This window comes from Hylaeus volcanicus, chromosome 8, assembly GCF_026283585.1.
Source record: "Hylaeus volcanicus isolate JK05 chromosome 8, UHH_iyHylVolc1.0_haploid, whole genome shotgun sequence".
NCBI classification, from domain to species: Eukaryota; Metazoa; Arthropoda; class Insecta; order Hymenoptera; family Colletidae; genus Hylaeus; species Hylaeus volcanicus.
The window spans coordinates 6,244,399-6,270,524 of record NC_071983.1 but is presented as its reverse complement, the minus strand read 5'-3'; the positions used below and the strand labels follow the sequence as shown (position 1 = coordinate 6,270,524).

General features: G+C 43.4%; 6 protein-coding genes across 9 annotated transcripts in view; 4 read left to right on the top strand and 2 right to left on the bottom strand.

Annotated features, from left to right (window-relative positions):
- The window catches only part of LOC128880652 (cGMP-dependent protein kinase, isozyme 1-like), a 4,576-nt gene extending 1,131 nt beyond the window's left edge, over positions 1-3,445 (top strand). The window contains exons 5-11 of the mRNA XM_054130951.1: positions 142-383; positions 483-794; positions 1,123-1,354; positions 1,428-1,534; positions 2,468-2,707; positions 2,783-2,849; positions 2,943-3,445. Coding sequence (XP_053986926.1) covers positions 142-383; positions 483-794; positions 1,123-1,354; positions 1,428-1,534; positions 2,468-2,707; positions 2,783-2,849; positions 2,943-3,038 — 1,296 coding nt within the window. The 3' untranslated portion in view covers positions 3,039-3,445. The remainder of the gene's footprint in view (positions 1-141; positions 384-482; positions 795-1,122; positions 1,355-1,427; positions 1,535-2,467; positions 2,708-2,782; positions 2,850-2,942) is intronic.
- Positions 3,446-3,502: 57 nt separating this feature from the next.
- LOC128881582 (ribonuclease P protein subunit p25-like protein) lies at positions 3,503-26,126 on the top strand. Of its 2 annotated transcripts, none has more exons than XM_054132783.1 (5): positions 3,503-3,639; positions 25,209-25,319; positions 25,389-25,567; positions 25,647-25,757; positions 25,906-26,126. In XM_054132783.1, the coding sequence occupies exons 2-5, from the start codon at positions 25,209-25,211 to the stop codon at positions 26,120-26,122; spliced, it is 618 nt and encodes a 205-aa protein (XP_053988758.1). In that variant the 5' UTR covers positions 3,503-3,639; the 3' UTR covers positions 26,123-26,126. The 2 variants fall into 2 exon arrangements, with proteins under 2 accessions (XP_053988758.1, XP_053988757.1); XM_054132782.1 differs by lacking the exon at positions 3,503-3,639 and adding an exon at positions 7,620-7,783.
- On the top strand, positions 3,664-7,489 carry LOC128881578 (zinc finger protein 714-like). Its single transcript, XM_054132775.1, has one exon. It carries the CDS (start codon positions 4,187-4,189, stop codon positions 6,920-6,922), a length of 2,736 nt encoding a protein of 911 aa, XP_053988750.1. The 5' UTR covers positions 3,664-4,186; the 3' UTR covers positions 6,923-7,489.
- Positions 7,847-9,215, top strand: LOC128881583 (peptidyl-prolyl cis-trans isomerase H). The gene is made up of 2 exons (XM_054132784.1): positions 7,847-8,991; positions 9,080-9,215. The coding sequence occupies exon 1, from the start codon at positions 8,313-8,315 to the stop codon at positions 8,865-8,867; it is 555 nt and encodes a 184-aa protein (XP_053988759.1). The 5' UTR covers positions 7,847-8,312; the 3' UTR covers positions 8,868-8,991; positions 9,080-9,215.
- LOC128881580 (aromatic-L-amino-acid decarboxylase-like) lies at positions 9,225-13,582 on the bottom strand. The gene is given in 5 exon segments (XM_054132780.1): positions 9,225-10,487; positions 10,586-12,042; positions 12,663-12,875; positions 13,399-13,557; positions 13,559-13,582. Coding segments are annotated over 5 exon segments (1,857 nt in total). The 5' UTR covers positions 13,580-13,582; the 3' UTR covers positions 9,225-10,480.
- On the bottom strand, positions 14,707-23,562 carry LOC128881579 (aromatic-L-amino-acid decarboxylase-like). 3 transcript variants are annotated; one of them, XM_054132779.1, is made up of 15 exons: positions 21,748-23,562; positions 20,896-21,135; positions 20,701-20,814; positions 20,497-20,548; positions 20,350-20,420; positions 19,453-19,695; positions 19,125-19,250; positions 18,818-19,056; positions 18,338-18,512; positions 18,070-18,235; positions 17,943-17,995; positions 17,078-17,274; positions 16,929-17,003; positions 16,562-16,739; positions 14,707-16,172 (listed from the first exon to the last, which is right to left on the bottom strand). In XM_054132779.1, the coding sequence occupies exons 2-14, from the start codon at positions 21,094-21,096 to the stop codon at positions 16,601-16,603; spliced, it is 1,851 nt and encodes a 616-aa protein (XP_053988754.1). In that variant the 5' UTR covers positions 21,097-21,135; positions 21,748-23,562; the 3' UTR covers positions 14,707-16,172; positions 16,562-16,600. The 3 variants fall into 3 exon arrangements, with proteins under 3 accessions (XP_053988754.1, XP_053988751.1, XP_053988752.1); XM_054132776.1 differs by having other exon boundaries at positions 14,708-16,172; positions 16,552-16,739; XM_054132777.1 differs by having other exon boundaries at positions 14,708-16,172; positions 16,552-16,739; positions 20,896-21,132.

Genomic DNA, 26,126 nt, shown 5'->3' with positions numbered 1-26,126 from the left:
GAGAAATTGTTCTAAAAGACTCCTCTAACGAAACATTCAACTCTAAGCCTTACTTTAGTTAAAGAAGTTGAAGAAAATACTTGACACAAATCATACCAAGTCTAGATCAACGGAGCCATCGCTTCTGTATTGCCCCTGCAGGAATTCTATCCTGCGAACTCGTACGTGATACGTGAAGGGGACCTAGGGAACAAATTCTACATCCTGAACTGCGGGAACGTGCAAGTCACGAAAACCAGATTGCACGGCGTACAGGAGGAACAGGTGGTGCTCAATAAGGGCGATTATTTCGGCGAAAAAGCACTGTACGAAAACGAATCTCGTCGACAGGCGAACGTCATCGCGTTGCCTCCCGGGGCCGAGTGTTACACCATAGACAGATCGTAAATCGAACAAGAAATTCACTCCATAAACATTCACATTCATAGAACTGTTCGGCTTTGTTTAAAGGGTTACACGCCACCTTTTCTGTTTCACGTCAGAGTGTTTCTGGATTACCTAGGCGGGATGGAGTCTATCAAAAACAAAAACTGGCTGCGACATCAGCAGTCGTACGAGCAGGACAACTGGGACGACGAGTTCCAGAAACTGACTTTGTCGGATTTAGAAGTGGAAGGAACGATCGGGACAGGTGGATACGGTAGAGTGGAACTGGTGGTCGCGAAATCGATGCCCAATATGAGCTTCGCGCGGAAGAAGGTGAAGAAGGACATGATCACGCGGGGTGGGTTCCAGAAGATGATTTACAACGAGAAGAACAACACGAAGCTGTGCAATTCGCCTTTCATCTGCAAGTAAGCGCAAAGAGGAACACGAGCGGACGAGGATAAAGAAGAATCTGAATTATAATTCATAATTATCGTAGCTTGAGCAAGCTTTATTAGAACGTTCACGACCACAGGTTTCGTGGCCTAAAGAAAATGGCGGAAATGAAAGAGGACAGCAGTGAGATACAATTTTCTTTTTCATCTTCAACATTTCTGGGGGAAAACCTGCGATTGGTTCGAGTTCTCTTTAGCCTAAAGTTTCTATAGTCTTAATCTATTTCAAAAGTAATTGAAAATCTCGATCCAAAACGATTCATATTTATAACGAAAAAGAAGTATGGAATTTCTCTTGCAGGTTGTACAAAACCTTCAAAGACAAGAGGTATCTCTATTTCCTGATAGAGGTGTGCCTCGGCGGAGACTTGAGGACAGCCTTGCACAGAAACGGCCGATTCGATAATTTGACCGCTCGTTTCGTCATCGCCTGCGTTGTGGAAGGTCTGCATCATCTTCACTCGCTCGGGATCATCTACAGAGACTTGAAGCCCGAGAACGTCGTGATCGACAGTCGAGGCTACGCTAAGCTTGCAAGTTTCTTTATTACGAGCGAACGATAACTGATTTTGAGTTTCTGCGTTAGTTCGATAATTTTCTTTACAGACTGACTTCGGGTCCAGCAAAAAAGTCGGCCCGTATAAGACGAAAACCTTCGTGGGAACGCCAGAGTACTTGGCTCCTGAAATCATTCAGTGCAATGGCTACAACGCGTGCGTGGTTCTCTCAATTTTCTATTAAGGGGTTAGTCGCAGTCAGGAAGAGGAAAAACGACATTTCTTTGTGATTTTTTTTTTGTAGTTATTAAATACTAATTTGCATATTGTAACATTTAAGTATATTATAAAGCATCTTTTAAAGAACTAAAAAACATTTTTTTGTTTCAAGAAACGTTAACTTATATCGTCATAACAGCCGATGACGTAGACGACGATTTAAAAACATAGGTTTGCGGTGAGCAAGATTTCTCTACGCTGGTTTACCTGAAAGCAAAAACAAAGGTAGATTTCGAAAATGGATTAGACTAGCGGGTCCCTGATCGAAGGATTTTGGAAAAAATTAATTTAAAACAAAATGGCGTACATTTGAAATTGATTTTCAATTTTTTCACTAAAATTAAGCGATTCGATACAGGGTAAAAAAAAAAAGGATACAAGAAAATGAAAAAATCCTTCGATCAGGGACCCGTTAGTCTAATATATTTTCTAAATCTACCCTTTGGTTTTGCTTTCAGGTGCACCAGTTTGAAGAAATCTTGCTCACCGCAAACCAAGAAATGGATTAACCTTTTTTTAGAACAAAAATTCTTTTATAGTTCTTTAAGACATACTTTCCAATATATTTACATTTCATTCAGAAAAATTATTATTTAATACCTTTAAAAAACACACGCAAGAAACTATCCGTTTCCATTTTCCTGACCGCGGCTAACACCTTAAAAATATTTTCCTAGCTTTTTATTGTACGAACAAATTCGACTTAGCTAACAAAACTTTTTCTGGACGTTTACGTGCTGGATGTTTACGTGTTTCGACCTTCGAGCATTCTTCGGGAATTAATGTAGTTTAAAAAAAAAAAAAAATGTAGAAAAAGTATTGTTCAATGTAATACCTTATTTTTCGAACGATCGTTTTCTATTAATAAAGGGCGGCTGATTACTGGGCACTGGGAATCTTTACGTACGAAGTACTCCTGGGTCGAACACCGTTTCAAGACGTCAACGATATGGAGATCTACAACAAAATTATACAAGGTTTCGATGAAAGACTTTTACCGCCTGCTGTGAAAAATTCAGCGAAACAATTTATCGCGTCCCTGCTGCAGAATAATCCCGTTAAAAGGCTCGGTTATCTGGTAAACAATGTTGCCGATATTCGCAATCATAGGTACGCGATCATGTGTCTAAAAAACGGGTTGAATTTTTATGGCTGTGTATCGATTATTCGTCGAATTGATTTCAGGTGGTTTCATTATTTCAACTGGCAAGAGCTGCAGAACCAAACGATGCCTTCTCCCATTGTACCGAGGGTAGAAACTATTTCTAACTATTCTCTACGCGTCGATTCACGCGAAATTAATTAAATTACGAGATAAATTGTTCGTTAATTTGTTTATTTACAGGTTAAAAATCACCTCGATATGAGAAACTTCGAGAAATGCTCTCCCGATTACACGGCGTCGCCAGCAGATTACGCCGACTGGGACACTAATTTCTGATTTAATATATAAAATTACCGTAGAAATGGTTTACTATTAGTAAACTTTGTAATAGTTTGGCTATATTTCAGTATTCGATCCTTATTTCGTACGGAAATTTCAAATAAACTACTTAATATTTGAAAGAAATGTGCACTTACCTACGCCTACCGACGTCTGCCAACAATTTTTGGAGGGAAACCAGTATCGGCACTTACGACAATCGATAATTCCCACCCGCTGTCGAGAACTGGAATAATCGATTTCAAATGTGACGTCGATAACATTAAGATTCATTTCTATTTGACCGACGTATTCATTTCGAAACGAAATTCTACATATTTCGGTAGTTACAGTTATAACACTCGTTAACTGTAAATATGTTATTATTATAAATAATCACTTTAATAAAAACAACTAACTAACTATCCCCTGCATAGTAAAACAGGTTCAAGTAATTCCTTTATCGTACATGCATTTGTGTACTGTAATCGTTCGTGGCTTGTGTCATTCGTGTATCGTACACAAACGAAATTTAACAGAAGGAAAAACACGATTGTTGATTTAGGAATGAACCTTGTTCGCGATATTCTCGACTGACAACGTAATCCCAAACGAACGGGTGAGTACAACACGCTGTAAAAACAAATACTCGAACGCTTGTAAACTTGGTTATTCGAATCTTCTGAAGTATCGAAATATTCAACTTGTTGGGCATTGCGCAAAGTACGCCGACAACTTCAGATGGCGCACGATTTGCTGCACTTCTGTGCAAATAACCTCGTTACACCATCGTTCGAACGGTGGTGAATTTACAAATTTATATAACAAATAAATCACGCGTGTTAAAATGAATTCCTTAAACATAATTTTACACGTGTAACTCGGCGGTCGTAGAAATTCCATAGACAAAGTTTCGTATGTACACGAAGAAAGTAAAGGTTGACGGTACGCCGTATTGGATTACAGTGTAATAGAAGAAAATACACGTACTGGTTTCCATAACTATTCATACGAAGGAAACAATAATTTGTAATGCGTTTACGCACATCGACGAGTACCGCTTGGTTATCAGTAGTGACAGGACCTAACTTAACATGAGGTGAAACTAGGTTCATCAAGATTTTATATAATATTAGCTTCCAGTGTTTTTCAAACAATACTACGCAATGGAAGCCCATGAAAACGAACAGTATGTTACGTTTCCTCTTTCTGGGGTACACGACGGTGTACAAGATAATATGGTATCTCACGAGGAGATATGCGAACCTGTCGATGAGTGCATCCTTCAAGATGGTCTTACAGAAGTATCTGTCGCAGATGTCAATTCTGGTATAACAGAGGCACAGGTTGCAGTTGAAATTTTAGCAGAACATTCCGATGAGGAAGATGAGAACCGTGTAGTATACCCTATATATATTAAACAAGAGGAACAGCAACAATACACGTCTGGGGACGACGAATCCATGGCTGTGGAAGCTCTCAGACAACTGGGTGGGATGTATCCTTGTTTTGAAGATAAAAAAGTATCTTGTTCTAATTGCGCAAACCTTTTCACGCAAGATGAGATGGCCAAACATCATACTACGTGCACCTCTACTAAATTATCTTGCATGACTTGTGGGGAAAGATTTGAAAGAAAAATAGACCTCAACAATCATATGGTTTGTCATCAAGTGGATAGGCCGCATGCTTGTAGAACTTGCGGTAATTTATTTCGTTCAAAAAACAACTTAAGATGTCATATGGTAGAAGTACATCAAGTAGAAAGACCTCACAAGTGCACAATATGCGGAGCAGATTTTCAGAGGCCTTCTAGTTTGTCTAACCATATGAAAATTCACACATACGTCGCTGGACGTGCTATCATGCAATCTCAAAGTACTCAGTCTGAGGAAACATTTGGAAAGTGGTCGGAAGATATGACCGAATCCCAGAACAATCAAGCACCATCTTCATCTGTACAAACAGTTCAAACTTACGATACAGTTCACTGGACGGTTCCCTCTTATAATTTTCACAATGAACAGTCAACAGTAAATACAATATCCAGTCCTCAGGAAAAAATAGACACTCTACATGAATTTACTGTAATGCCAAATGGAGAAGTAACACAGTTCGAATACACTCAGCAAAATAATCTAAGTAACCAAGTCAATCAACAATACAATCTCTCATTGAACTCTTTTAGTAATACAGATGCAATAGTTAAAGTTGAAACATTATCATATAATAATGAAACTAAGAGGAATTATGTAGGAATTGAAACAAATGGTACAAAGCAACATACTTGTAGACACTGCGGAATTAGCTTTTCTCGTGCAACAGCACTGGTGTCCCATGAAAAAATTCATGCATCTAAAAATTGGAATATGCCAATAGAATGCGAATACTGTGATAAACAGTTTCAAGATGGCAATCATTTAGCTACTCATCAAACAACTTGCGCGAAAAAAATGATGCAAAATAATATAGAACAAGGTACACCTAACAATAAGTGGGGTAAACATTCGTGTTCCGAATGCGGTAAAAAATTTACAACTAAACAAAAAATGTTCAGGCACCAATGGATTCATAGGAAAAAAACCCATTCCTGTGAAGTATGTGGATCTCAGTTTGAAAAACAGAATCAATTGGACGAGCACAGATTATCAGCCCATCCTGGTGATTCGCCATTTACTTGTACAGAGTGTGGTAAAAGTTTCGTATCTCGTCAGGGTCTTTGGGAACACGGGAGAACGCATGCTGGAAGTCCTGCTCATTTTCATTGCGACACATGCTCCAAAACGTTTTCATCTAGACAAGGATATTTAATACATCACCGAACTCATACCGGAGAGAGACCATACGGCTGTAAATTTTGTTGGAAAGCATTCAGAGATGGCGGAACATTAAGGAAACACGAACGTATTCACACAGGAGAAAGACCACACGTTTGTCCTCTGTGTTCAAGAGCATTCAATCAAAAAGTTGTTCTGAGAGAACACGTACGATGGGTTCACGCGGCAGGGAAAAACGAAACTGAAGTAACCGGACCTCCGTTCTCTTGTCCTATATGCGGTGCTCTAAATCAAGATCGCGACGAATTATGCGCACATATCGTTAAACACTCTGACCAAATGATAGCAGAAGCAAAAGCCAAAACAAACAATAACGCGTCAAAACCCAAGTCAGTTAAGAAAAAATCAAAAGCATCTCTGACTACTAACTTACCAGAAAAACAAGGATCTGGAAATCGTTTAATTTCGAAAGCTGAACAGAACGAAGCGCTTTTGTCTATTACTGAAACAATTAAATCGGAAGATTTAAATGATGAACAGAATAGTACTTTCCTTGTAGTCACCACAGAAAAACGTAATGAAAATTATATTGCAATATCAGAACTTAAATCTGAAAATGTACAATTGATAGTTAATGAAAAACAAGAAGAAAATATGCATATTTCGCAAACTAATCATAGTCATGGAGGCACTTCTGAACAGGAAGGAAGCAGTCTGCATCCGACGACCAGTCATAGCGAAGTAACTACAATGCATTTAATACAAACTTCGAAACAAAATAACACTTTACATTTAATATCAAAGCAGAACGAATCATTGCCTGTTCTAACACTACCAAATCCTCAGGACCACGAAAACTTTTCCAGTCAAATCGCACAAATAAATAATAGCGATATACCTATGAATATGGTAACTCATCATTCAACTAGACATGATCAAAATATAAAAGACGAGGTTGGACAAGACACGTTAATACAAGAGGGAGCATCTCAGACAGCTGTAATACAAGTCGTACAGTACCATCAACACGAAAGCGACGACGGGGAGGAATTAGTTTGTGGTATTTGTGGAGAATGTTTTGACGACAAAACAGTGTTGATGGAACATGTTAAAATTCATATATAATTGACGTTATTTTCTCGCTATCCAAGTTTGTGATATTCTTGTGCTATCAATGTAACTATGTAGGAAATAACGAACTTGAAAACTTTTTATGTTGGAAAAAGAATTGCGAAATATAGGTATCCAACAATAGTAGTAGAGCACCAGTTTTCTATGTGTCTTGAAAACGCACTGATATTAAAACATAGGGAATTTTCGATTATATTTATACATTTTTAATTGAATGATTTATGTTTTTGATTTACAATTCCCCGATATGCTTTTGCACAGTTAGGTTGTACACTATACATGTGGTTAAATAATGTACATTTATTAAAATAAAATTGGATAGATGATGATTTATATATTAAGTGGAACATATTTATAGTTATGTTGAGGAAAAAGAAGAAAGACATATCGTAAAAAATTAACCTGAGGTTTACGTAGTTCTGCTTGATGCAATTTTATAAATTGTTTGGTCTTTTGAATTAATGTATCGATTTACGATACGTAATTTATAAATGAGCCAAATGCCACATACGATGTAGAATATGAAGTGCAATAAGAAAATAAAGTGCATTTTATTTTCTACGTTTATCTTTTACTTTATATCATACTGAAACATATTTTTTCTTTCGTACGTAACCAACTTTTATCCAGTTTTTTTTATTACGTAACAATTGGCTCCTTCGTATTTGTATTGTCGCGCGCTTTTCGAAACTAATATTGCGGAACAGTCACGTGTTGTTGACGGAATGAAATACGAGTGCGCGTGAATTTTCGAAATAAACAATTATATTTCGTGAATGTATTTTATAATTACTGTATAAGGTGTTACGTGATTTCGATAGCTGTCCATCAACATTCGATACGTCTGGCGAAAAAGTAAGTGAGGTTGAATATTTAGAAAACAATAATGTAAGCACATTTTACGTACACGCGATTTTGAATCTTGTAGAACGAATAGTTACTTATTCGTATTTTCAATTCATATTACGCGATCGACAATATAACGACTTACAACGACTAATATTCCTGATTATTTATATTTAAAATTAAATATTAACCTGTACAACGCATTTAATATCTTCCTCCCCCTTTTATCGCCAGTATATAAGAAAGTATACAGCCAACGTTTCACGTGTGGCATTGTAAACTCAAACACAAAAGAATACTTTGTATGAATGTACTATAATTACGTAAAAAAGATCGGGTTAGAAATATATTTCGTATGGTGAAAGATACGCTTCAAAATAAACAAGTTTTAACCTCAATCGACAACGCGTGGATATCTGTACATGTTGAAGAGGTTATGTTACCGGTGCTTCACTTTACCGAACAAATGATCGTGGAGTAAACAATCCTGAAATAAAATAAGAAAACTTATAGAAAGTTTTTATCGAAACGCGCAAATATGCCTACGTGGAACCAAATTCAAGCTCAACTTCGAAATCCAAATAACCCAGTGGTATTTTTCGACGTATCTGTGGGTACAACAGAAATTGGTCGAATGATCTTCGAGCTTTTCGAAGACGTCTGCCCGAAAACTTCTGAGAATTTTCGACAGTTCTGCACAGGGGAATACAGAAAGGACGGTGTGCCTTTGGGTTTCAAAGGTGCCATTTTTCACAGAGTTATTAAAGACTTTATGATCCAAGGTGGTGACTTTGTAAACGGCGATGGTACTGGAGTCATAAGTATCTATGGCGGTGGAACCTTTCCAGATGAGAATTTTACATTGAAACACGACTCACCTGGGTTATTATCCATGGCTAATAGCGGTAAAGACACCAATGGTTGTCAGTTTTTCATCACATGCGCAAAATGTAATTTCTTAGATGGTAAACATGTTGTTTTTGGAAGAGTTATCGATGGACTTCTCGTTATGAGAAAAGTGGAGAATGTACCTACTGGTCCAAACAATAAACCAAAAATTCCAGTAACTATATCGCAATGTGGACAAATGTAATAGCTAATATAATTGTTATTTATATTTTTATAAAGAATGTACATGTAAAATACAAAAACTTGTATTATATTTTCCTAGAGTAAAGATGGTATTTCAATCGAATGCCTCCCACCATGTTTGTATGGTAAAGCATCTAACTATGTTTTACTCTCACTTCTCTATGAAGTATAATTAAAAGCTAGATTGGTAATTAATTGTGACCATAATTACAGATTTACCTCCAGGCAGTCCATACCTCCTGTTACCTCTGGCTATCTTATGATTCCTTATTAATTCTAAATTGGCTATCAGGACTATCTACTTATTGGTACTTAATACGTAATTATACAGAAATGAAGTGAAAGAATTTGTCGTTTTACGAACTTGGATTTTATTACGTTAGATTTACATATGAAATAAATATTCCATTTCACAATTCATATCGTATCATGCTGGATTAGAATCCGATCTCGTTTAAATAATTAATACGACTTATGACTCGGTTCAATTTTTTTTGGAGGTGAAACATCCAAAGTGAAGACGTACGTACATACGTGATCTAACTCTATAATTAGCATCGATTGACGATAATTTTAACCGTAAAATTTTAGGTCATTCTTTCATACTCCGTTACATCGATCTATTCAGAAACTATCATATATGTGTATTCGTATACAATTCGTTCATTAAATAATTTAACGTCGTATCTCTAAGGTACAATCGATGTATTTAACAGTGACTCTTATTTTGCACAACTACGTATTAATTTTTATATGTTTTTAATTGTTACACGAATCGATAAGTTGCTTATCCAGTGGCGCGTTATTCTATAAACCAGTGCTTCTCAAACTAGTCCGGGGATCATTACGGATAATAAAAAGTAGCAAATTTTATTGTAATTTTCGTTTATAATGAATCGATTTTATCTAAAATCCTTTATTTAGAGCTGATGAAGTTTCAGGAACACTGCTATAGACAACAAACATTTGCTTTTGCTCGCAAATTGTGAGGTCCGATTCAAAAATAAATTGTAAGCAGAAATCAACAGTTCTTGTTAATTGGAACGAAAGAGTACTCCATTATCAATCTAACAAATATTTACTCTGTCAATATTTACGTCCTGCAGAAATGAAAAACCCGAAAGAAGCTACAATTTCTTGGTACTTGCGGAAGATATAACGCGCCACCGTGCTTATTCTATCTACAATCATTTTCCATTCGATACGAAACAATTATGTTAGCGTCCCGGGACACCGAATTCGGTCATACGAAAATAAAATTCCAGTTGCACTTACGTTTGCGTAAAATCATGCGTGGAGTGGCAAATTCCCGAACGATTTGCCAACATCTCGAGGAAGGTCCGACATCATTGGCGCATCGTCGAAGACGTCTACGTCGCGAGCGATTACCCTACCGATACTTGTACGTCAAGAAACGCTATCGTAACCCCGTCGTTAAACATACTTCCGTAACGATCTCTCGGAACTCGGATCCACCACAAGCACCGCTCTCTGAAAAAACAACCATACATTTCGCGCAGTTGCGATATCCCAGACAAAGACGCCTGGTCGGTGGTGCGGTCCTGCCTATCACACAAATCGCGAATCGTCCGGATATCGTCGTCATCGGGATCGTCACGACCTGAAACAACATCACACCGATCATCATCGTCAGCAGCTCACGGCAACGATAGCAGCGGGTCCCTCCTCTTGGGCACCGTGAGCTGTGGCGCGGTCTACCTGCTGTTGCAGAACACGTCCTCCTCAATGGTCTCGACCTGCGAGTTATCGTCGACGACCATGATGGGCGTCGCGCCGTCGTGGAGGCTCGACTTCGAGATGGATCGTTTGTAAACGTCTCTGGTAACGCTTCTGGTGAAGCTGAACTTGCGCACCAGCTTCTTGTCCAACGCGGCGGGACTCTTCGGACCCTTCGCCCGGAACTCGTCCTCCGTACCAGCGTAATGGGCGAGCATCACCTCCGTCGCGTGTTCCTCGATCACGTCCACGGCGTAGTCGATGTCGTCGTCGGTAGCGTTCTCCTTGATCACGCAGAACCGCAGTATGTACTTGCCCATCACTCTGGCCGGTATCATGTGAAGCCTACCGGACGCGTTGATGTTCGCCAGCAACTCCTGATTGATCTCGTCGCTTTCTTTCAGTCTGAAGCAGACCAGACCCACCCTGACGTCGTTCGTGATCTCGAACCTCTTGTCCTTCCTCATCAGGGTCTCGAATCGTCTCGCCAGCCGGATGTGGTTCCTTATGTACTTCTGCAGCCCGGTGATCCCGTACGATCTCATCACGAACCAGAGCTTGAGGGCCCTGAAACGTCTGCTCAGAGGGATGCCCCAGTGACGATAGTCGATCGACTCTCCCGATCTGGCGTGCTGAAGATACAGAGGATCGACTACCAAGGCGGACGTCAACTTGACGCGATCGCGTACCCAGAGGCAGGAGCAATCGAAGTTTACCAGCAGCCATTTGTTGGGATTCGTATTGAACGAGTCCGCGTGCTCTATGCCAGCCATCAGGGGCCTCATTTCGGGACAGATGAAGGCGTTTCCTGCGTAGGCGCCGTCCACGTGTAACCACACGTTGGGATAGAGCTTGCACACGGGACCGATCTCGACTAGGTTGTCGAAGGCGCAGGATCCCGTGGTCCCGAAGCTGGTGGAGACGAAGAATGGCACCAGACCGTTAGCCACGTCCTCGCGGATGGCAGCCTCCAGCCGTTTGCCTCGTAGGGAGCCTTTCTCGTCGGGCTCCAGAACTCGAAGCTTCACCAGGCCGATCATCGCCGCCTTCTCCACGCATGAGTGCGCTTCTGTGGAACAATAGGCCACCAGACGCGGTAGGAAGGCAGAGTCCTCGGTGTTTGGATCCTGCTCCTTGAGGGTCCTGATCGCTTGGGTGCGCGCCGCCAGCATGGTCACCAGGATACACTCGGAAGCGGAACCTTGGATCACCCCGCCGCCTTTCGACGTCTTGTTCTCGGCCAGGAACGCCGGTGGAAGGTCTATCGCCTTCGCGTACCAGTCGAGAACGATCGTTTCCAGTTCCGTGCAAGCGGGGCTGGCCGCCCACGAGAACCCTATGCAACCGATGGCATCGGACAGCATGTCCCCGAGGATCGAAGGGAACGAGTTCCCCGCTGGAAAGTAGGCGTGGAACCGTGGATGCTGCCAGTGGGTGATCTAAAAATCGACAGGGCGTCTCATAAGCATATCATCATAAGGATATCATCCGGAATGCTTTTTAAAACTTTTGTTACTTCGATGGTTTCAGGATGTACGAATCTTTACGGCGATCGAACGGAGAGAAGATAGCAGAGATTGTACAGATAATTAAGCAAGTTACTTGGATCTTGTCTTGGATCGGAAAATGAACGGTACGATAGTAGTTTACGCAACGTTTGAAGATTAGAACGCGTCACGTATTATAGTGATTGTTATTGCAGACAGAAAGAGAGTATGCAACTTCGCCGTCTCCAGTTTTTAAGGAAGAGTACAGAAGTGGTCTGGATCAAAGCAAGAGTTAAGAATCCTCTGCCGAAATTAAGAGCCGACTTTAAAACGGTTAAGAACCACTGGATCAGATTATAAACCGGGGTTATGGTATTTATAGACAGATGGCGTTGACGGCTGATTGTATAAAAGTTTAGTCTCATGACTTAATCGCTGGACCGTGTCGTTCCACGGGGAAGGAGTAGCGTCTGTTCACGGTCGCCTTACTTTTTACTATTTTTTCGTGTTCGCGAATATTATTAACATCGAAAGAGGTCGGAATCGATAATCGAGCCACGGCCGGCACTCACCCCGGGCATTATCTTGCAGTCGACGTCCCGCATTATGGCGTCCCATGGCTCCCCTTTCGCTGGCGCCTCCTTCGGCAGAAGGGGCCTCAGGTAACCGGGGTCCACGTTCGCCGTCACTCTCTTCCCTTCCAGGGTGCGCAGGTACTCGCAGATGTACTCTATCATCTGCTTGCCGCGTACTTGAAACTCATCGATGTTCATGATAGTCGCCGGCTGCAATGGAATTTCGAGGAAACGTTGTAACGTTTGTCATCGAAACTCGCCACGATTGAGCACGTACTCGACAAACATGTACGTGATCGTGACTGTTTTCGGCACCCTTTATCGATACGCGGAATTAAATCAACGTCACTTGGCGAGAAATACTTGGACGACGAAAGAAATTTGAATTGAATTGCCGTGAAACGGGCTTCGTTTCCACCGAAACTCGAACAAGATTGACTCTATTTTCTTCGACGTTTAAATTTATATTCGAATCGACGAAAGACCTCGTATGGTGCAAAAGCGACTGTAACGAAGGGTGCGTTTCATCCCTGTTATTACGAGATACATCAGCGACATTCGATAATAAAATTCTGTACGGATTTTATGCAGAGAATCGAAGACTGGGATAAAAGAGAATCACGAGCAACGACGGAGTCGTCTTATTTAATAATAAATCACTGCTGTGGCTTGTACTTTTTCACTCACTTTTCTCAGTTAACCGACGAAAAAAACCGATCGACTCGGACGATACCTCGGTTGCTCGTACCGAGCACGGTTCCTCCGCTGTGTGGGACGGCCGCTGTTTCGAAATCGTTGTTGCGCGACTCTGCTTCAGAGGAAACGCGTAACAGGTATGCCCCGCGTCGGAACAGAGACTGGTAGCACCTGCCAAAGCGCCGGTCAGTTTTATTGCGCGCCTCCTCTTCGTACATCCCTGCTTCACGCGGATAAACTTGAGGCGGTACTTCGGACGATCGTGAACGATTTTTAATTTATCTGCTTCATTCTAGCCCGCGACACCCGAGCGTCCACCGTGACGGTTATCGAACGAATCGACACACGAAAATGGAGCAGCGCGTTCACCCTCGCCTACAAACATTTGCGATAACTGATCGAATTCCAAGGTGTTATATACGATACGATACGAGTGCCTTTTGGAAATGTAATTGTTAAATTATTCTCTGCTCTGTTCGATTTGTTTAGAAGAATTTTTTATGTATTCATAGAATATTTATCGTTAGATTTGGGTCCTCTTTGCAACTCGCGAAGGTTGATCCGATACAAGAGCATAATTGGTAATTTATTATCGTAATATCGTAGTTTTTATAAGTTTTAGAGAGGACCCAAAACTCTTAGGAGAGATTACGAGGTTTCTGCAGAGCGATTCTCAAAATTCAATTCTGTTTCGTTTCACGCGTTCGAGTTGGTTCGTAGGAAAAGCATTTTCCACGTCGCCGCGAGCCCTCTGATCGATCGTCTCGGCTATTTTAATTGTCGAAAAATCGATTGGCCGCGAATCGATCCCGAAAATTTGAACGAAAATTCGCGCGAAGGGTGGATGGCATCAATGGCGATGCGTCGGGGATGGGGGTTCGGTGCTTGAATAAGCCAGCGTGTTGTCGATGATGCACGGGGAGTAAACTCGCCCCCTCCATCCCCGTTTATAAATAGACGTTTACTCTTCACCTACATTTACAACAACCCGTAGAGAAGCGGTGACAGGTCACCGCTCAATCTTTGTAACGCACACATGGAGACCGCCGTGATCACCATTTTCTCTCGTCGCCACCTTCACGCATGATCTGCTCGCGTCCCGTAGCTTTCGAATTGGATTCTCGGCCGAGGGTTGGCGATCGCCGCGTTCGAATTAATTAATTTCACCAGCCACGCGGGCTTATTCTATATTTGTAAAACTATTCGCATAAACGCGAAAGCTGATAGCGAAAAGCCGACCACGTCGCTAAAAACAAATTGGGATGCGAGCGGTCCGACTGTTGGCGACCAATCGAAATATCAGAGACTAAGGAAACGCTGTGCGTTCGGTACAGCTGTACTTTTATCAAAAGTCTGACTTGCGTATCATTTCGGAGCTTTTTGGGGTATAAGGGAATTCAATGAACGAAGGAGTCGTCGAGTAGCTGGCCCTCGAAACATTTTTAACGGTGTTTGCTCTGGTATCAGAGGAGGCTAACGAGGCGTGCTGATAAAACGATGATAGGAATAAATACGAAGGGATGCAGAAGAGTGGACTTTGTAATTAGTATAGAAGGCACGCAGATTCACTCGAGCGATTTTTGTCGAGAAATTTTCTTTCGTCGCGAGCTTTCTTTTATATTGTTTAAAGTGAACCCGATACGATCGATTAGAATGTCATCTTTCATCGATTTCTGTCTGTCGCTCCGCCGACGGGAATAATTTACTCTTTCTCGCGAATAACTTCCGTCGCAATCGAGCCGATTCACACGATCGAAATATGTTTTGCCACGGGGTTGCGACTCAAGGAATTGTTTCACGAGCCAACATTCCCCAGAGCTCGTCCAACGTAAGTCGATTACGTTCGCGTGTTTTACTCTTGACGTAGCACCATTCGGCGGAATTCTGGGAACACGTACGTTAATGGGACAGTCGCTCGCATTCCACGTCATCGTTTGCGTAAACTAATCGAAAATGTGAATTAAAATAGAACGGAATGAATATCGCGGACGCTTGGAACGTCGAACGCGAAAGAATAAAGAACGCGACAGAGAACGAACAGAATTCAGCTGCATCGGTCACCCTAGTGACCCCAGACTTTTGGAGCATTCAACCAACCTCTTTATGACCTTTTTTTTTTTTAACAATATCAAAATGTCAAATCACCAAGTCTTCCTTTTGTAATTTCGTTTTATCCATTTTCAGTTAGTTTATATTTACCATAGAGCGTGCTTTGCCTAACATAGATAACTTATGCGATACACTCCATGGTTTTTGTTGGGGAGGGAGCAGCGTAATAACAAGTACTCGATTCTTTATTTCTGAAATCGTTTACTATCGACCTTGTATATATATATATATATTTATATATCTATATAGGTGTGTATGTTACACGTGTACTGGTGTGTCCGCGTGGAACATGATTCCGTGGCGATCCAAAACAGAGCACATTTATATAAACAGATCGATAAGCAAGTAAAGAAGGTGTACTTGTATTTATCGAGCGCCTCCTTCGGTGGAGCGTTTGAGCTACTACGGTCGCCAGGGGTACGGGGAACGTGAAACTTATTCAACGGCTACTACAAAGTTCAAAAGATCCCTAACGAAAAAACGCAACGAGAACTGATGACGAGGGGGAGGGGCGGAGGGGCACACGCGCATATCTAAACGTGCCATCGATCGATTTCAAACATCGCTCCGTTGTTCGTTGCTGAGCAATTCGGGGACGTCCTTTCCGGTTGATCTCTGCGAACGTGTCGTTCGTTTCCGTCGGGCAGTATCTGGTCCAAGGATCTCTTTCCTCGCTGAACGTTCCATTCCTAGTCCATGCACCTGGAACCGTGTCCGATAAAATGATTAAGACGACTGCGGTACCTGGAGATGGTCAGGTATGATTAACCCTTTGCACTCGAGGCCTTTTCTTCTGGTATCTTCCAGCAACTTGAGATGCTTTCTTAGCATTCTATCGCCACGAATGCTAAGCTTTGATCGACTTCGAAGATTGGACCTCTAATTTGAGATTCGAGGAACAGGTCACCTTTACTGGACAATTCGAGTTCCAAAGAAATAAAACCTAAAGAAACATTGTTGGTGGATTTGCTGCATGAAACCTAGTGGCGAGTGAGAGTCGCCTCTCGAGTGGAAAGGGTTCACCGATCAACGTGATCATCGAGAATAATTTTGATAAAAACGATCACTGGTCCACTCCGACCTGGAGAAACCTTAGAAAATGGCTGGACGATTCGAGGGTGGAGGGCACTTTACGCCCTGCCGTTGGGTGATCTTCCACGGGACGGAGAACCAGACGGTGATGGCTCGGGGCTGCAGCCATTGCTGCTGCCGCGACGACTTCCGGTCCCGCCCGCCTTCAGGCGAACCATGGTGTCCAAATGACGAAATCTGAAAGAATCGCCTCCTTATTTTACGTTTCAAGGAACGCAGACTTCCTCGAGCTACAAATAATCCAGATGGAGAAGAAGATTGGGAACTTTTGCTAGAAACCGGGGTAAGAAAATCTTTCGACGATGGAACTATGGGAACTATGGGAACTTAGAAGACAGCGAATGTCCGGATACATTCTGCGAGTACCTGAGTGACAGTTCGCTGGTATCAGCGTCCTTCGCTTGCATCAAGTAGGCCAGTGGCCAGGATATCCACGAACGACTGGAAACACACGTGGATATCAGTGATTCGACGTGACCGGGGACTTTCAACGTAGCAACGTGTTCGAATCTTACGACGCGGGATGGGGATTCGAGCCGATGCCACCGATCGTCGCCTGAGCGTCCAATTTCGCTCCCGTTCTGTTCGGAGTCTTCGTAAATCCTGGCTGAATCGCGGGATCGGACACCATGCGAACGAAGAAGGACCTCCTTTGCTCCAGCGTGGCTTTCCTCTTCTTCTCACGGATGTCTGCCAGCTCGTCCATCACGTCCTGCGATTCGAAAAAGAAGCGTGAGCACTCGGAGCTTCGACACTCCTTGGAAACAGAGAAGCAGAAACAGAACCCTAGGCTTCGAATAAATCTGAAGTTTACCGATATATTTGTCTCGTTTCCTCTTTTAAACATTTTCCAAAAACGGAAACGGGATAAACGAGTCGGCGAACTTCGGATTTATTCGAGGCCTACGGTTTTGCCCATCTCTGCTTGACGACTAGTATTTAGGACTTGTGAACTAAATATTCTAATTTTATTGAAATCGACGATTTAAGTACAATTGTACTCGGCAAGAAATAAAAAGAAATTCGTCTGGAAATATTTCGTCGTCGATTTTCTTATTTAATACTTTCGCTGCGGACGAAAATAAGTAGCCGTTCTCTGGGAGCTATTTTTTTTAACGAAACATTTCTTACAAATGTTCTAATATGATTATTTTGAAAAACATATATTCGAGGTAGCTTATTTTATATGTAATATGATTGCCAAACAAAAAAGATGAAAACTGAAAAATAATAGAAACAACCATGTATTTTCAGTTGGACGCAGCGATATTTTCATGTTCGTCGTCCGCGGCGAAAGTGTTAATAAACAAATTTATGTGTATTTAGTAGCAAGACTCTAAGTATTCGATCCTTAGAATCCGAAACGAAAGGACGGGTCACCTTGGACTCCAGCAACTCGGCCAGATAGTCCGTTATGATGCTCCACGCTATGTCTGCAACGTGAAAGAAGGAAATTATGAATCGAAACACGCAAAAATCGTCGCGAAAGAACGTTGAGATTACTCGCCGACGTCATCGCCAGTGGCATTCGGCGCGGCAAGCGCGAAACGAATCGTGAAGCGTTGATTCACTCTCGCTGGCACCATGTGTAGCTTCCCTGAATCGTTGATGGTGCTCAGAAGCTTTTGATTAAGCTTATCGGAGCCTTTGGCGCGAAAACACACCAATCCCAGCTGAAATGTATCATTTTTCGAATAAATAAAAACGTCACGCTGTCACGCCGACACTCGTCGATACTAATGACACCAGATTGGACGGATCACGAGTTAGCTCACCACGACTTCGTTGCAAACTTCGAATCTCGAGTCTTTCTTGACGAGCGCCTCGAATCTCTTCGCCAACTCGATGTGGTTGCGAATGTACGCCTGCAAACCGGATATCCCGTAATTCCTCATGACGAACCACAGTTTCAGGGAGCGAAATCGTCGACTCAGTGGTATGCTCCAATGTCTGCGAACGCGTAACAAAAAATATTCACCCACCGACTGCGAGGCGAATTCAAATTTTGAATCGTTCTTATCGAGCTGTGAGCAGAAGCGAATTCAAGAGGTCGTCTTTCGAACCTTTATTTTTGTACTAATTATCGTTTACTTTCTTACTTTTCGCCAGAAAAGAATATTTTTATGAGATCTGAACAACGCTCGAGAAAGGTTCGCGATTTCCTGTCTCGAATGGCAGGGTCGAGCATTAAGAGCAGACGTTGTTCAATCGAAGAGACACATAAAATTCGACCGAAAGGACACTCCAACCGTCACCTGTAATCAATGGCCGTGTCCGCGTGGGTGTGTTGAAGGTAAAGCGGATCGACGACGAGCGCGCTGGTCAGCTTGAACCTGTCCCGAACCCAAAGGCAGGAACAGTCGAAGTTCGTCAGGAGGAATTTATTGGTATTCGTATTGAAAGAGTCCGCGTACTCGATTCCAGCCATCAGGTACTTCAGTTCCGGGCAGATGAAAGCGTTGCCCGCGTACGCAGCGTCCACGTGCAACCATACCTACGAGAAGAATTCCCAATTCGAAGAAATTCGGAGGAACAACCGAGTCCAAGCGTTGGTCGTCTTACGCCTGGATATTTTTTGCAGACTGGTCCTATCTCCTTGAGGTTGTCGAAGGAACAGCAAGCGGTCGTCCCGAGCGTGGTGGACACGAAGAATGGGATGTATCCCTCGGCGGTATCGGCCTCGATCGCCTAACATGAGAATCGAGCGTGTACAAGTATGCATGTTTTCAAGTATGCATGTATGACGAGCATCGTTCGATTAAAAATATCGATTAAGGTATTTCCGTGGACCAGTAAGACTCTCACAAAAATTTCCAATTGTATTTTTGTACCTTAAATGTAAATCGTACTTTCGATCAGTTTCTGTTTTTAACTCGTGCAATTTTAATACCTGACGCAGAGTTTCGCCACGCATTACGCTCTTCTCGTCGGGCTCCAAGATCCTCAGTTTCACGAAACAGATCATGGCGTCTTTCTCGACGCAGCTGTGACTCTCTCGGCTGCAATAAGCCATCAGCTTCCCGAGAAGAGCAGTTTCGTCCAAGTGTGCATGAGCAGGCGACTCCTTGAGCCTGGCGATAGCTTGCGCCCTCGCTGCCAGCATGCAAACCAAGATGCACTCCGAGGCTGAGCCCTGAAGTTCCATTCGTCGCAAAGAACGTTTTTAAATATCCTCCTTGAATATCAAATACTGTCCGCGAGACGATAGCTGTTTTTTCTTTGAAAAATATGACCGACCGCGAGATGTTGCTATGAATATTAATATCTAATTTTCCACGAATGCATGTAATCCGTGGCAGGTGTAGTAATAACGGCGGTAACCAACGCGGCGAGAAATGAATTTTTATTAGACTTCCAACACTTCTGCCTTGATGCAGGCGCTGTTCGGAAAATAGAAGAAGTGGTACTGTACGATAGCGGAAATGTTACGTTTAATCCTTTGCACTCGAGGTCTTTTATCTGGTATCTTCCAGCAACTCGAGATGTTTCTTAGCATCCTATTGCCATGAATTCTGAGCTATCGAGATTTTAGAACGAGGTCACCTTTACCTCGCCGAAAATCATTTTATCGACACTTCGAGCTCTAAAGAAATGAAACTTAAAGAAACATTAGGTATCGTAGATTTGCTGCGTGAAACCTAATGGTAACTGAGAGTCACCTCTCAAGTGCAAAGAATTAATATACACGAGTCAGGGCGAATATGATTTCTTCGGCGTTTAATTACGGTAGCTCTCAATGTCCTGAAACCGTTCCTTGTTTTATGAGATATTTTTTATAAAGTTTTACCTGTATCACCCCGCCTCCCTTGCTCCCAGGATTAAAGTAGAGGAAGTCTGTCGGCAGACCGATAGCTTTGCCTGAAATTCGAACGATCCTGTGAGTATTTCGATGAATCGTTCGTCGACATTTACGATCAATTCGAAAGATAATTACCGAACCACTCGCAGACTATCGTCTCGAGCTCCGTGCAGGCTGGACTGGCCGCCTAAAACAAACAAGACGTCGAGGACCACGGTTGATCGGACAAACAACCATCGATCTGTTACATTTGACAGACTGGCACACAGTACGCAACTTGGAGAAAGTTCAGCTCAAAGATCGGGGAAAATTACCGTCGTCGAAAAGCTCGCGACTCACCCATGAAAATCCAATGCAACCTATGGCGTCCGATAGCATATCGCCAAGAATAGATGGGAAAGAATTTCCAGCGGGAAAGTACGCGTGGAACCTTGGATGTTGCCAGTGGGTGATCTGCAAGAAATGCTCCCATCGATATCCAATTTCTCTTTTCGCGCGACCCTCGTTTTTCAAACGACCGTTCTCTTCGCTTACTCCGGGCATGATCTTCGACTCGACGTCCTTCATGATGTCCTCCCAGGCTTCGGGCTGCTGCGGTGGTTCCGGAGGTAGCAGGGGCCTCAAATATCCGGGACCGACATCTGGAGTTACCCTTCGGTTGTGGATATTGCTCATGAACTCGCAAATGTACTCCACCATCTCCTTGCCGCGCACACGGAACTCTTGGATGTCCATGGTGATCCGTTTCAGTCTCGACTACTGATCCGAAACCTTCTGCCCGAATCGAACTCGGTTCAGTGGGGCTAACACTAGCGTCGAATCGAATTCGAAGCAGGAACCACGAATTTCGAATTTACCGAATTACCGTGTAAGGTTTTACGATGGTATCAATCGCTAGGTGATCGAAATAGCCAGCTCCCTAGTACGTGTACTCGACACTGATATTTCTTCACTTTTATTGGCACTGGAGGCTTCTTCGAGCAACTGGTGGTTCACTGCACTATCTCGTTGAAGAATTTTAACGCAGGTGCGAATATCATTGGTCTCCTCGCGCGTACCTTTCCACGGTTTGCCGAATCTCTCAGCCCGAGACGTTTGATTCTGCCGAGTTTTCTCAACTTTCAAAATTTCATTCGACCGAATTTCTCGATGTAAGAAAAGCGAATGGACACTCGTCGAGAACGTTAATAATATTCAGGCCTGCACCAAACTTTTTCAAACATTCGGGAGTGAAATATACACACGTTACCATGTCACTATTCTTTTTTAGATTCTGTACCGTGTCGATCCTCGGGCTTGGAACCCCATTTGGGTACGGTTTCTCGCACTATATTCGGTAATCTTTCGAGGGAATTTCGTGGTCCCCGCGCAGGAGTGTCGTCCTACCTGTTGCTAGTCACGGCGACGAGGATGGACTTCCGATCGGTCCACGTTGGATGAGCCACGACCGAACAATCCCGAGTTACGCTTACCACCGAGGATATACCGAGGATCCAGGCAGCGAGAAGTCTTCGACTCGTGCGCAAACGCGCGTCCTTCCGCGGGGATCTTCCTCGCGGAACCCCGTAGAAAGGACGAACGACAGAGATGGACGAATCTATGCGCGATCCAGGACAATTTCCGTCAAGGGGATGCTTGAAATAGACACGTGGGAAGTCATCGTCTGGCTCTGCCATTTCGAGCTCATTTCTGACGTTCCTCGAAGGGCTCCGACAACCGTCACGGCCATGAGAGACGACCACGCGCGTTGACCATTTATTATCCTTCGAGTTAAACTACGTGTCCTTCGTGGATCGATCAAAGGACGTCCTCTTTCTTTTGTTTCGCGAAAGTTGAAACCAATTTTATAAAATATAACCACCCACTATTATATATCGGTACCAATACATTGGTCGCTGTGTATCAGTTTTTAGGTCGACCCAAACAATGGAAATTTTACATCAGAATCCGAAAGGGCCGAGGGGACTTTTAACGCGATAGTTAATTTATTTCGCTCCCTAAATGAGGAAATGCGTCTTTCCTGGAGATCAGCGTTCAGTTCTCGATCGGCCACGATTGCCGCAATATCCGTCGTCAAATTGCTCCCAAGTTTGATCATAGACGTCACCTGTTTCCAAGAGAACAGCATGGAGAACGACGTTCACAGGTATCCCCGAACGACGAAATTTCGCTACCGCGGTGCAACTTGGACGAAGTTCTGGAAAGTGACTCGCGGCACGTCATCATACGTCGACTCGATATTCTTGCGTGAACTTTTACCGAGCAGAGGTTGCAGGGTTGCAAGTAATTCAGGGAACTTTGCTCCTGAGATTTGAGTCTGGAATCGCGAAAAGATGGGATGAAGAGCTTGACGAAGACCAAAATGTTCCAGCAAAGAGTTTCAACACGAAGGACTTTGCGAAGAAAGGGACAGATACCTTGTACAAGTATCCACGTTCTTATATCGCAATGCAATCATGCGATAACACTCGATTGTCAAAGAATGCTTCGATAATTGGGACATTTGCCGTTTCCGGTCGGAAAATGAAGAGAACCCAGCGAGCTCGAGTTAGGGGCATCCCCCAAAGGCTGAGTCACCGGAAGGATTCCGCGAATTCGTGGCCAGGGGTGGGATCAAGGGAGGGTTGAACTTCCCGCGACGGGAAATCTCATTCCGCGGGCTGATCGACACGGAAATATGCGTAGAATCGTTCGCACGGCTGGCTGGAATTGGGTTCCGTTCTCCTTCGACCCGGAAAACTTCTCGATCACAGGTTCCCCTCCGTCGTCGTTCATTCGCGACCGAGTCGAGCATCTTCGGGGCGAAAGAGTTGGCCACTCGAATAAATTGGAAGCCGTGCTTCCAGCAGCCAGCAATGGTTTATTACGGCGGGCGAGGTGCGCGTAGGCATCGTTAAGAAGATGTCAGACGCAGAATGTCCCAGCTACTCGGCGCCCGTTGGCGATGATGGTGGAACCCTTGACCTTTTACCGTTTTTACTGAAACCACGGCACATTAACGATACCGACCGCGTCGTCGACTCGAAATTAGATCCTTGGTACCGAACCGCAAGAACGCGACACTCGAAACTCGTTCACCGACGCTTTCGACGATCCACGATCGAGCAGTCGTTCGACTTGTCGCTTTTTTATCGTCCAACAGGGGCTCTCGAATCCCTGTCGGAGACCCGTGGCAGCTCGACGATGCAGATGCCACGACTGTCTGTGACCACTGACTAGGCGCGTACCTCTCGAACGACGATATAGGCCAAATAATGATTTCTGCCTAGGTGCAGAACTAGGGTTAGCTCCGAGGAAGTTTACGGTTAAATGTTTAAATGAAATCGACCGTGGCGGGGATCTCGCCGTCTGCCTAACGAAGTTTAGTGCCACGTGTATAGTAAGTGGAACTTACGGAAACATGAGTGGTATATAAAGCGACACCTTTACGAGTGCTACTACCAAATGTCATCCATTATGTGTCAACTGATTGTAGGTCCTGAACATAATACCTGCCTTCGTTGGCTGTGGCCAGGGTCTTAATATGACAGTCTCGAAGCTGCTACAAAGACGCTGGAAGGGAGGAAATGCGTGCAGTACTGAAACTGGGAACAAGCAACAAGCTGTTCGAGGAACTCGAATTCGAAAAACGTTGTTCCACTCCGAGTAGAGTCCATGAAGTACTAAAAATTGGTTTGTTCGCTTTGTACCCACAACGTTCGAGCGACCTATCGTCTTCAACCCCTCGATGTGCCCCTTCTGGTCGTTCCACGCTACCCGTAATTTTCGCAAGTTCTCGAAATGGTGCAACGAACTCGAAAGTAGCCAGTGGCGAGGCTATTCGTGGAGCCGTTCGTACCGTAAGGTGAAACGACGCCCTTTAGGGATAAAAACGTTCATAATGCTGGAATGCAGGGACGAGGGACTGGCAGGGGTGCTTAATAATGCAATATGGCGTCTTGGCGTCGCGGCGCTATGCCGGCTATGCCGCATACCACCACCATATACGCCTACACTGCAACCCCCTTACGCCCCTTCGGAAGAAGCCACCGGGAGCGGGGGTTTCTACCGTGCAATCGAATGCTGATTGGAAAATATCGATGCGGCTCACCGCAACGGGGAACCATCCCTTCTCTACCGTCAGGTGCTTTTTCCGAGCTTCGCCTCGGAATTCCAGAAATTATATCGGACGCCAACTTTCGAGGGACGTCCCACTTCCTTCGTCGCCGATATTAATTGACGATCATCGAGATTGGATTGATAGGGAACCGTGAGTCCAAGTGTTGGTCAGGACTTCCTCGAACGATCTCGCAATGGAGATTAGAGAACTCGCTATTCACAGATTTTTAATACATTGCGTGCAAGTAGTAATAATTCATTTTTGAACGCTCTTGAAGTTTTCCACTTTGTAACTCCATGATAGATATATACATGAAATACCAAGTACTCTGTGCAAGCAATATAACAAATCAGTAACATAAAACTATTTTTTATGGATACTATTATATGGTTCGAAGAGGCTGAAGAAATTTCTTAATCTTTCGATTATCAAGGATAAACTGTATACACACTGTATCGGTTTTAAGATATCGCAATCCATTAGAAAAATTTATAAGAACTAACAATAAGATCAAGTTCAGGAACTCGAGCGGATCACCATGAAGGAACCTGGCAGAACCTTCTGTCCAAGACTGTACAAGGTCGATCCAAGTTCCATGAATGGTTCTGGTGATGCTTGCGAACTCGTGACCCACTGGTAGAGAAACTTACCCCTCTCTTTCTCCCTCGCCCACTCAAACCTGGAACCATTTCTGCTATTCTCCCTTGAAGAAACTTTATAATTTACTCTACTGTTTTCGTTGATGCAGATGGGCAGATCGAACTTGAAGAAGAAAAAATGGACGAAGAACTTGGAGGAAGAGCCAAACGACTCAGGGGTACCGATACCGAATTTGCCGAACAAGTTTCTTCTGATGCGCGTACGTACGCGAAACGTTGCTGAAGACGGAGCGTGCGTTTGAAATTGATACTAAATGACAGTTTTTCAGGTGAAAAGCGGCACGAAGATTAGGAACGTTCTAGGGCACGCGCTGAAAGAGTTTCCCAATTATGGGTGCGTCGTTTGGACATCGGCGGGCCAAGGGATCGGAAAGGCCATTTCCTGCGCGGAATTGTTTAAAAAGAAGCAAGAAGGACTCCATCAAATCACGAACTTACGTTACGTTCAGTGCGTCTTATAAATTGTATTGCAATTGAATCTTCTGACTTAATCCAGGAGAGATCTTTAGTCTAGGTATGATTTTCAGGTCGGAGAAGTCCAAAGCGGAGGATAAACTCGAGACGAAGACGGAGACTCGTCACGTAGCAGAAATACACATTTTATTAACGAAAGAAGTAAAAGATACGACCGTACCTAGGTAAGATCCAACTTCTTATCTCTCTGATATCGATTACTGAATAATCAGTAAATAATTAAAGAACAATTAGATTTGCTCCGAAAGATCGAAGATTACAAATTACTGATCTGAAAATTATAAGCGACGATTACACGAGTCCGAAATATAGTTATCAGGCACCCGACGATCGCGGAGAATTCGTGAATGGCGAAGAAATGAAAAATAAGAAGAAGGGTAGGAAACAGGAGGCTGGCGGAGGCAACGTGACCTGTATCGACGCTGAGGAATTCGCAGCGATGGGATTGAGGACCGGTCAGAAAAGGCCGAAGAAAGAGCAGCAAACGGGAATGCCGCCGAGGAAAAGTAAAAAAACGGGGAAACAATGATCGA